Here is a 12441-nt window from a genome sequence, read left to right on the forward strand (position 1 = left end):
AAAAAAAAAAAAAAAAAAGTCATCTTTTATTTAAGTAAAAAAACATGTTATGAAATACTGCCTCCCAAACCAGAAGTGCTATTCTAAAAACTCCACTACATGTATCTTGGAGCCATAAAACTGCCTATTGGGAGGCTAAACGCTCTGCTCTTCTGTAAAATAGAGATAAGGTTCTAAAGGAAGTACTGTCATCAGAAACAAGGTATCTTTCTGCTCTGCCTAGGAACATCTGGGGACAGAGGGAAGGTCAAATGAAAAGGAACTTACATTAACAAGTCATACTACATGATGCAACCCATTTCAAATGACCCTTCAAGTTTTGATCTTCAGGAATAACTGATCTCTGGGCATTGGTTTCACAGAGATCAAGTCTATTGTTTTGGTAATATTTAAAATTGGGATCGCAAGTTTCAAATACATTATCATTGATTGGGCTTTTCATTTGTATAGAACACCTTTACTCAGCATAATCCTACATAACAACATTCTTGTCTTTCGGTACATGAAAAAATGGGGTAACATAGCATTTAAAATAGGGAAAATTCTACAGTGAAGGGAACTCTACACTGTTAGTCAAGTTGCCTTAACACATTACAAACTATTATTCTAAATAGCTTTAACAAATTATTGTGGTCACACTGTATTACTAATATTTGGGAGAATTTAAAGGCAAACTCACCATGTTTTAAACTCCTTTAAGTCATATCTTTAGAAAACCTTGCAGTCCTTCAGTATTGGGTCAACTAAGAGAAGATATATTTTTTAAAATACAGTGATAAGAATACCACTAATATGGTATTATACTCCTATAATATCTAAACAGTTCTGTTAATGGCAGAAAAATTGGAATACCCACCATTAACTGATAAAAGTCATAATGTACTTTTATGATGAAGCTACTAGGAATATTTGAACTATTTTTGTTGGAAAGGATAAAAATGTTCTGAGTGCCTGTTTTTCTCATCCCCTTTTTAAAAAAGTAATGTTAAATTTTTTTAAAGTGTTGTAAATACACATTAGGACACAAAAAACTGATTGGTTACATCAAACTCTCCTCTTTTAGTGAGGAAAACAAATTCTCTTTAGCTTTCAATGTACTTGTTCTGCTAGGTACACTAACAAAACTACTACTTATGTGGAATATTAAATGCTAACAGGAAAAGGAATGGTGATTACTGGTTGCAAAATACCCAAATGTCCTTTTGTTTTAAAGCAACACGGTGAAATTAAAGCCCTGATAATTTGAAGGTTCAAGTGTATGGGGAAGAGGCAATCACTGAGAATTTTGTACCATCATTTATCTAAGCCTGCTGCAACACTGAAAAGCTTCATGTGAATGTTTCTGGGTAACTATAGGAAATAGTTTCTCCGTGACTACTGGAATAGGTGTCTACCTCTGCAGCTAATTGTCTAAGAATATTGTATAGATATTTTTTATTGGTTCTTTATCCTTTTTACAATGAACTTAGTTGAGCTCATGATTAAAATGTGTAGAGTATGTTACACAGAGCTGTGACTGTAAGAAGGTTTAACTATTATAATACACATATCAATCATACTTAGTTATGCCAATTCTCTCTTGAATGTATCAGGCAAATTTAAAAGCTCTGCTGATTATATTTATTAGCTGCTTAGATCAGGCACACTTACTAATCCCTCCTCAAATTTCCTCTTTCACCAACATGCAAGTCACCTGCTGTTTGTTGACTTTAGTGTTGGGCCAACATCTAGTTGAACACTTAAACCTTATTAAGAAGAAAGGAAGGCATATTAGTAAATTCTAGAACTTGGGAAGCACTGTGAGATTTTCATTTTTATATTTACATAGTGGATATTATTAGAATAGTGCTTTTATCTTTTAGCAGTAAAGGTAAACTTATATTAAAACTAATGGGTCTAAATATTTGAAACTTTTATCGAGATTTCTAACTAGACAAACTTTAAAAAAAAATACCGTTCTTTCACTTTAGATTGCTGCATATAGACTGGCATAGATCTGATCAGAGACACATCTAATATGCATTCCCATTCTCTTATGTGAGAATTGTATTAAACAACATTTCTAACTGTATATAATGCTACTTAAGACTTAACGGGTCCAGATGGAGGAGCTGCTGAAAAATATCGGCTAAAAACAGTAGAATTCTTCTCATAAAAAAGACTCAACTACTAATAAACTGATTAAAGTGAGGAAACATTTAATGAGGAACAGTGGGATAACAGAGTGGGATTCAATGTCTCTTGAGTACCTATGTATGCGAGATGCTGGACTAGGTACCTGTCATACTCAGGAACACCCACATACTAACATTACCCTAGGCCCTTAGCAAGGATACATGAAGAACCCATGAGCCAAGTGGTCAAAATAGGCTGAAGTCTTCTGAGGATGTCCCTGTGCCCGTAACCCAGATCTGTGTCAGAGTCCCCATTTCTGTTGCCCAGTTCCTATGGGCTGGGCACTGATGCTACATTCATTCAGTGTGGAGTTCTGAGATTGGCTGCCCACGTCATTAATGATAGGTTCAGGGTCTTGAGATCTAAATCCAGTGACTCAGCAACTCCTAATGACATCTACACCAGGTTCCTCCAAATCTAGGTTCTCTACCTCTAGTCCTTGAGTTGCGGCTGGGTCCTGTCTTCTATTTTCTCAGAAACTGGTTAATATCTCCTAATACTAATTCTCCAGCTACAGACCTCATCTGCCCTTTTGGACCTTGGCTGCCCTACCACTCAAAATATTAAGACTTTCTATGTCCAGAACAGATTTTCTGGCCCTGAACTTAAGTGGAGATCAGATTCCTGTAAGATTCCCCAAATTGCTAAAAAGCCCTTTTTCTACTAATTTCTGTTACTATGACCTTTTCCCCGTCAATCTCACTGATGTACAACAGTCCCCCCGCCCCCGTCTTTGGGCAGGCCCAAGTTACAGTGCCCCATGAAGGCATTCACTGAAGTATATAAAGCACGCATTTATGTTAAACAAATAGTGCTTTACCAGGACCATTTAATAGGTGTAACTTAGTATCCTTAAAGTGGATTCACTAGCCAACAGTCTGGGCTCCAGATTTGCCGGTTTAAAGCTCATTAAAGGTAAAGGAACACTCACCCATTTGGAGGTATATTCTGTGAAGGAAAGCCAGAGTGGAAGTTAAGTGATACCAGAATGTTGCTTAGGAATGTTAACTCCGCTCTGACCAGTGTTAGGAAAATGACTTTAATTAATAGCATCCATCTATGACCATCTGATGGCATTGTCAAGACGACACTAAGATTCATTCACATTGAGCACCTTCTGCACTAGATAGGTGTCTAGTTGACCATTCCCCTTTGGCTGACATATTTTTTTCTTTGGGTGGATTCTCACTATAATCTAGCTAGGTTATAATGTCTAAGTTATATGATGGCAGTAATGTCTGTTTTGTTCACTGCTACATCACCAGCTCCTAGAACAGTGAATAGTCAAATTCTGTTTTTTGGTAGATGTCTTTTTTTTTTTCCAAGGTAACTTATTGCATTTGTACTTTTATCCACATACTGATTTGACAAGTTTAGTACTCATGTAAGGGTCCCTCCCTCTTGTCTTATGACTCTCTGACAAGATATCCAACTTTTGGGCAAATAATTCATAATGGAATAAAAAAAGAAACAGGGATTTTGAATGAGAATAGTCCTTAAATCATCCCTAGAGACTATCTTAAAATAGAAGCACTGAGATGACATTCCGTCTACACAGGCACTGCATCCTGCCTCTATCTGCCATCACCTGTTTGGGCACTGGCAAATAGAACACTGTCATAATTTAAAAGGAGTAAAAAGTATAAAGCACAGTGACAAAGTAAGTGGTTAAAAGTGCAACCCTTGGGAGAGAACTTGAGCTGGAGAGTTTTAGTATGCTCTGCATGTTAAGAAATGTTTAAAAGCTCATATGGAAAAATAAGACCAGCTAGAAAAAGTATAAAAAAAGAAAAAAAAAAAGGTGGGGGGAGGAATGAGGGAGGACCAATGCACCAGATTAAAAATACAGCCTGAGTAATTAAAACAGTGTGGTACTGGTGCACAACTAAACAGACCAATGAAATAGAAACAGAACCCAGATACAGAGCTGAATACATATGGGGTTCTAAGATAAGATCAATGCAGCCTCTCTAACTCGTGAGGAAAAAACAGTTCAATATATTGGAATAACTGGGTTAATCACCTGCAGAAAAAATTAGGTTAGATCCATAAGTCACATCTTAGGCCAGAATAAACTTCAAAGGTTCAAAATTTAGATGTAGAATTTAGGTGAATTATTCGATTGCTCTGGATTGAGAATTCAAAATCTGGAAACCACTAAAAAATTGATAATTCAGACTACATAAAAATTTTTAAAAACTCATGATATAACCATCATAAACAAAAGACAGATGACAAATTGGAAAGAAAATATTTCCAATGCATTACTGTCAAAGGGTTCATATCCCTAACAAATAACATATCAACAATATAAAAACTATAAAAAAAAGAAGGTAGGGGGAGGAATGAGGGAGGACCAATGCACTAGACTGGATAGGAACAAAATACAGGAGCACAAAAGGAAATACAAATGGCTCCTAAACATATTCAAAGGTGCTCAACCTTAGGCATAATGAATATTTACATACTGAGCAGTCAGGTGTGTGGTGTGTACCTATAATCCAGGCTATTTGGGAGGTTGAGGCTGGAGGATCACTTGAACCCAGGAGTTTGAGGCCACAGTGAACTATGATGATACCACTGCGCTCCAGTCTGGGTGATAAGAGTGGGACCTGATCTTTTTTTTTTTTTTTTTTTTTTAAGTAAAATAAAAGAATTTACACATTGGTAGATATTTTCATCTATCAGAATGGCCAGAATCCAACATTTTAGTAACATCTACATTGGTAAAGTTGCAGGTCAGCAAGTACTACCATAAATGTCAGATGGTATGTGAATTGATGACTACCCCCGTGGAAGACAATATGCCAGTATCTTTCAAAATGATAAATGCACACACTCCCTCTGCCCCCAAAATTCTTATCTTTGGGAATTTATCCTACAGGTACAATATTTATATAAATGTGAAATGACATATGTACAAGGTATGGAAACAACCCAACTGCCCATTAATAGAGGACTGGTTAATTCAACATTGGCACATCCATATAACAGAATACCAAGCATCTACTTACAAAAATGAGAAAACTATCTACTGATATGTGAAGACTGCCAAGAAATATTAGGTGAAAAAAATGAAATAGTATGTATATGATGTCAATTTTGGGGTAAAAATGAGAGAAGAAATAAGACTGCATTTGTATATGTTTGTACATGTCCAAAACAGTGTGAATGGAAACCTAAGAAACCAAGAACAGAGGTAATTTGTGGTGGGAGGTGTGTGTGCAGTGTGGGAAGCTGGGCCAAGGATAGAAGGAAGACACTCACTGAATAACTTTTTATATTGTTTGTTTCTTTTAACCATGTGACTGTATTACACATTAAAAAAATTAAATAAAATAAGCATATTTTAAAAGCTTTATGATTCAATACAAATCAAACGATGCTTTTAAAAATTCCCACTTTGTAATGGAATGGTAAATAGGCCAACTTACAAAATATCACAAAGGTTCTAGAATTAGTCTTTCTCATCTCAAATTCTTGCCCCATAACCTAGAATTTGTGATTACAGACAGGTTAGCCTTTTTTATCTTTAGTTTTACTTATAAAACAGAGAAGTAATTGTACCTACCTACTGGTGCCATTGTGAAGATTAATGGTGTATTTATTTAAAGCCAAATGATACATGTAAAAGCCCTTAAGACAGTGCCTGCCAATGCTTTCCATAAGAAACAACCTCAGACTACTTATAAATACATTATTCTCCCTTCTCCACAAGTTACAATCAAATCCTCATACCATAAAAAGAAACACTTAAGAGGAAAAACAAGACAGAAAAGATTGCAGAAAATGTACTTTAATTCACATTTTCTAGATTCTGGTGGGTACAACAGTAAATTATTTGGAATTCTGTTTAAAATCAAAGCTGCACCTGTAGATATTACTCAAAATACAGTACACATAGATTTTTGTGTGTTTTTTTTTACCAAGTAATTTCCATGAAACCATGCACCTGATCTGTGTATTTTGGTGAATAGCTATGGTTTCTGCAGGTACCTCAGTTTGCAAACTACTGAGAGGTTTACTGTGAACTGTTCCCAAATTTTCAGCTGAAGGCAATGCTGATGAAGATCAAAACAGCTGTCCTTTCTTATATACAGTGGCACATAGGCAAAGTTGAAAAACATGGCACAGAGTTTCATATACATACAGAGATTACAAATATCGAGTAATTCACAATGTTAAAAATGTCAAAATGTTCTGACATCAAATTTCAAAACTGTGGAGTCTATTACTATTCTGTCTGATCCTCCTCATAATCTAAGAATCAAAACAGGAGAAACAAAGTTTTACCAATTTTAATATATAGTTTGTCTAACTTACATAGATGCCACCTAAGTAAAAAATAAACATGCCATTGAAGGAAGGAAGATTTTCCTTTTCTTCATTTCATTACTTCATCAGTGGGTACAATCATTCCTGTCAGTTATACTATCAAGTGCTGGATTTTTAAATTAGGTGATGAGATAAAGACAAAATGCCATGAGGTATTCACCAGCAAAGCATTTTTACAATGCAAACAGTACTCTAGTATGATATCACTTCACAATGAAAGATGTGAATTGGAAAAACAGTTTATATCACAAGAACCATGAAATGTCACCAGGCTCACACAATCATTTGAGAAATAAAACACACAAAAATGTAGGGTGCTCCCTACAATCTAATTTATGATAAAGTTAAAATGAATTAGAGCCTAAGAATACTTTTTTTAGTTGTGAAAAAAATTAGTTAAAAACCTTAAAACGGTTTTTACTCTAACTAGATCTTTTAATTTCCTAGAATATATGCCAATATACTAGTTTTACTAAGCTTGAAACAAATCACACTACAGAAAAAAAAAATGGATATGACCAAGGATTTTCTCTAGTAAACAGAGTTTAAATAATAGCCTTTATCTTTAACTGAGAGAATGGTGAAATAACACTATCAAAAAGTTCTTTACATTTATAGTAATATAGTGCAAATTCTTCACATTTTTAAACTCTGAATGAACACCAAGAATAATTCTAACTTACTAGTTATATTAATTGGATATTCACTCTTTAGACAGTTTGCCCTAAGGCCCCCACCCCCACCATACAATACTTGCAACCCTCAAGAAAAAGTAGAGGGAGGGTCCACTCATGTCAGCCTTTAAACAACAAAAAATACCACTATCATCAACAACAACAAAACCCCAAGTTTATAAACGTTTGAAATTAGGTGAGAAAATAACTCTAAGACCTTAATACCCCACCACATCCCACCAAGAGATGTCTAAGTATTTTTAAAAGAGGGGTGAACCAACTAAATACAATTTTTTTTAGATGTCACTAAATCATCAATGAGCACATTTTAGACTCTGGTAGGATAAAATACGGATTTAAGAGCACTTATTCTTTAATTCAGAAAAGACTAGTCTAAGGAAAAACTCATGATCTTGTACCTGCATTACTTCTACACAGATGCACCCTTCCAAATTAACTGTATCTGCCGACATTTAAAAATATATCAAGATTTTAAATACTGTTTAAAGATTTTAAATCCCAGGTTTAGAAAATTACGGTTTAGGACTTAAGAGTCCTCTGTTGGTACGGATCACAGAAATTATCATTTATATACAGTGAAAACAAAAGGTGAAGGGAGAGGAAGCTTAAAGGAGACTTGACCTAATCTACCTTTTTATATATCCTGTCAGGGAAAATCTCGCTGAGTTAGAGGATTGCATAGATTGTATTCTAAAATAAATCCTTAAAAATGCTTACTTTAAGTTAAAATAGCAAATTTTGTGTATATTTTCAATTGGCATTATAAATTCATATAGTCCCATTCAAATTGATTTCACAGAAGTAATCTGTTAAATAAATATTTATGCAATTTTTTTTCCTAAAAGTAACTGAAAATTTCCACAATGTCTTTGTCCCTAAAATATCTAGGGGCAAAGATAAGCACAATCAAAAGGAGTTCTAAGTGAAAGAACAATCTTGCGCCAGCCCACTACACACACATGAAATCTGGCTGGGTAGCCTAGGGAAGAGGTCTTATTCACCTTTACCAAATCAGGTCCTTTAGGCTAGAAACAGCAACAATAAAAGCTACTAAAAATTGCAAATAAAAACCAATGAAATTGAAGTCCTGGGGAATTTTAAGGAATTTCTGTATGCATTGAAAGGGCCATTCATCACGGTGACAGTTCCAGATTATAGAAATATTATTTCTTTATATTATAGAAAGTGATACACACAGTCAGGCAAGGCTAAGAACACATTGAAAAGCATTGATAAAGTTTTATCATTGATTACCAGCCCTAAGCAACATTCGTTCCCTAATTCTTTTTCTGTAACAGACTGAAGAGTGTTATTAGAATGCAGACATAGCCATTTAAAGTTTGACAACTAGAAATAAAGGATAATAGAATAGAAACAAAACCAGTTCTGTTTACAAAATAGAATTTTCAACACATGAAATTAAACACAAAATTAGTATAACTTACATGTTTTCAAAGTATATACTTCATTTATAAATATCTCGTTGATAATCTATTAACAATCATAAATATTCAAGTGAGCATTTAAATTTTCTCTTTAAGAGTTCAAAATTCTTGAAGTCAGATCAGTCTTTCTGTTGAATGTCCAAAATTAAAAGGCTTTTACATAGTCATTTTATGTCTCTAGTTAGACACATAAAAGCCTTTATTACCTACTGTGTTGTAATAAGACTTTAAAATTCTGTAACTCTGTTATACTTGTAGAAAGCCTACAGAGGAAAGAAAAAGCACGTATTAGTAAGGCTAACGTGATGCATACATATTTCAAATTATTGATATTGTTACAAGAACTATAATTTGAAAGAAAAATCTAAAATAAACACCAAATACTGAAGCTTCCATGTTTAAATTAGTATTCTGCAATTTCTCATTAAGATTGGTTTAGAAGGGGCAAAGGAAGCCTGTTACTTCATACTATCTACAGATACTAGATTAGTAATGGGAACAGTGATATAATTCTTATGAATCTCAAATCATTTATAACTGGTGTAATAAATTTATTTTCCACATTCCTCTTAAAATGACTGCTCTTTTCTCATTGTTCTCCAAGCACACTAATTTGTCTTATGTTGTCAGCTCCCTGAGGGTGAAGACTCTATTTTGTCTCCCGCTAAGTCTCTCTCCTGTGTCCCGTAGCCATTGATGCTCACAGTATTCAATAAATGATTACAGACTGATTAAATGAAGTGCTTCTCAGCCCAGGCCAAAAAGTAGAACTCTGGGATGGGAAATACAAAAAAGTAATTCTAAAAGTTCAGTTATCCTTACATACAATATACAATTCAGGGGTGATAGAAAAAAAGTATTTCTTTAACTACTTGATAGAAGAAAAGTTATTCATTGAGCACTTAGGAAGAGAGACAATGTTGTAAGTCCATCACATATATGATCTCATTATAAGGAAACAAACTAGGAAAGCAGTGTTTGCCTGAGATCATACCACTACTAAATTTCATTCAGTATCTCCTGTTTCATCTTTCTACAAGGCCTCATAAGTGGATAGACTGAATTTTTTATGAAATACCAGTTATGGATAGTCTATATCTATCCTCTGTCTGAAATCTTAACTTACATAGTCATCTTTAAATACAGGGAAGCAACAGGTGAAATCCTTGCTTTAAGATGGGAAATGGGCCAGCCACGGTGGCGCATGCCTGTAATCCCAGCACTTTGGGAGGCCAAGACAGGAGGATCACTTGAAGCTAGGTGTTTGAGAACAGTCTGAACAGAGTGAGACCCCCATCTCTACGAAAAAACAATTTTTTTTAATTAGCCAGGCAAAATAGTGTGTATCTGTAGTCCCAGCTATTCGGGAAGCTCAGGTGGAAGGAATGCTTGACCCCAGGATTTGGACACTGCAGTGAGCCATGATCACACCACTGCATTCCAGCCTGGATGACAGAGCAGGTCCCTCATCTCTTAAAAAAAAAAAAAAAGTGTGGGGGGGAATATACAAATTTATTTTTAATTTAACTGCTTTTTAACTTAAAACACGTTAAGAAATACAAGAAATAATCTCTGTATTACTTAGTCCCTTATTATTTTTAAGTCTTCCTCAAGTTGACTTTCTCTTTTTCCCCAAGGAAGCATAGTATTATTTTCTATGATTCTTTGCCTTCTATTTTGTATTCCTCAGTTGGCATTACGTGTACCTCTGTAAGCAAATTCAAATTATTTTTTAAACCACTGGTGACTGATATAAACAAGCAAGCAAATTACATGTCTATATGCAGAAGTAAATCATGTAGAAATGAGTGCAAGAAAAATGACTTCTGATCTTAAGAAATAGAGCAAACTTCAGAAAAAAGGTGAGAAAAGAAAAAAAATCATAATAAAAATTTAAGAGAAATAAGAAGCAGATGAAGGTTTTAATCATTTTCCTCCATCACCTTCTCAATCACACATTCCTTACTCCTGCTATTGTAGCTGAACAAGCTATAGCCAAGTAAAAAGAATATCAGAAGAATATCTTCCTCACAAAATTAAGGTAGTGAACTGAAAAACACTGGCAACTAGAAACTTAATTTTCCTATGACCTGCAGAGAAACCGACTTGTTATCATTTAGTACAGATACAATATAAAATATCTTTTTTGTGAACAAAACTAACCTTACTTTTAGCAGAGAAGATTATTTTTGCAGTTTGTTGAGATCCAATGGGAAATAAAACATCTTCAACGTTAAAATGGTTCTTACCTTCCAAAAGCATTTAAAAGAGCAACTATTTCCTGTCGGGTGAGTTGGAAGCCTTTAGATGGACTATTCTCTGGGAGCTTTTGGATTTCTTTTTCAGAGAATAATATCTTCAGGGCAGTTCCCAAACCCTGAGTCTAGAGAAAATCCCAACAAACTCATAATTAACTTTATAGAATAACTAGTATAAAGGTTTAAAGGAATATATAGCCACTATTATGACAGGAAATTCATATGAACTGAGCTTTTCACAAAAATGTTACTATATAGTTTCTCCTTTCTCACAGGTTATATATATGATAACATATCTAAGCTGTTAAGGAAACCTAAATAGTCTAACACTGATTGAATATGTATCATACTATTCCATATTATTAAAATGCCTTTTTTAACCTTCAGAATATATTAGGATTACAATGTTCAATTTGTAACCATAAAGGATTTTTTACAGCCTTTAGCAATTCAAAACTCAGAGACTATTGATACTTACACTTAATAATTTATCAATTATTAGCACTATAGAAAAAGAAATATTTGATTTCAGTGTAGCCTCCATTGTAATAATTGTCTTTTAATTTTCTATAAATTATCATCTTTGTAAGAAAGTAAGATAAAATATTAAACAATCCTTTTGACACTGACTTATGTAGAGTAATGGGCCTATCTTGCGGAGCCTTCCTATTTTGGCTAAGTGGCCTTCTTTTGCTCATTTAAACAAATTCAGTGATCAAGACTTGATATTTAAATCTTTTTATATAATTGCATTTTACCTTTCTATATACATATGTAAAATATTAATATACTCTGTTCGTAATGACCACTGACTTCACAAATGAATCTGGTATTGTACCAACAGGAATACAGAAACAATAAAACTAAAATCACCAAATAATAATATGAGAATCATCCTTTCACATACACATACTTTAATATTAATTTTTTCAATAAAACAGAAAAAACACCTTGGTTCTGCCTATTTCTAAATTCTAATTCAGTGAACAATGAGGACATTTTAATAAAAAGCTTGAACTCAGTGGAAAAATAAAGGTTAGTAATGGCTTTAAAAGAGAAGACAACACACATACCTGCAATTTTCCCCATAATCTGCATTTGTCACATCCAACACAGTCCATTATACGGGAGATATTCTTGAAATGTAATCGGAATTCCTCCTAGCAGGCAGAAAATATTTTCAGTCTAGTTAGACTTTTAAAATCAAACTGCATTTGGCTAAACTATAAGTTTTGATGCTTATTAATAAATCAGTTGTGTTTTTCATTTGTTTGAGGAGTTTCACTTTGTCACCCAGGCTGGAGTGCAATGGCGCAATCTTGGCTCACTGCAACCTCCACCTCCTGGGTTCAAGCGATTCTCCTGCCTCGGCCTCCCAAGTAGCTGATATTACAAGCACATGCCACCATACCCAGCTAATTTTTGTATTTTTAGTAGAGACAGGTTTCGCCATGTTGGCCAGGCTGGTCTTGAACTCCTGACCTCAAGCGATCCACCCACCTCGACCTCCTGAAGTGCTAGGATTAGGGTGTT

The 12441-nt window shown here is 34.3% G+C and overlaps 1 protein-coding gene across 1 annotated transcript in view; it reads right to left on the reverse strand.

Annotated features, from left to right (window-relative positions):
* Positions 1-5951: 5951 nt before the first annotated feature.
* Positions 5952-12441, reverse strand: part of ERO1B (endoplasmic reticulum oxidoreductase 1 beta) — a 70122-nt gene continuing 63632 nt past the window's right edge. The window contains exons 14-16 of the mRNA XM_017526597.2: positions 11982-12068; positions 10900-11033; positions 5952-8913 (exon numbers count right to left, since the gene is read on the reverse strand). Coding sequence (XP_017382086.1) covers positions 8853-8913; positions 10900-11033; positions 11982-12068 — 282 coding nt within the window. The 3' untranslated portion in view covers positions 5952-8852. The remainder of the gene's footprint in view (positions 8914-10899; positions 11034-11981; positions 12069-12441) is intronic.

This window comes from Cebus imitator, unplaced genomic scaffold (genome assembly GCF_001604975.1).
Source record: "Cebus imitator isolate Cc_AM_T3 unplaced genomic scaffold, Cebus_imitator-1.0 Scaffold42, whole genome shotgun sequence".
Lineage (NCBI taxonomy): Eukaryota > Metazoa > Chordata > Mammalia > Primates > Cebidae > Cebus > Cebus imitator.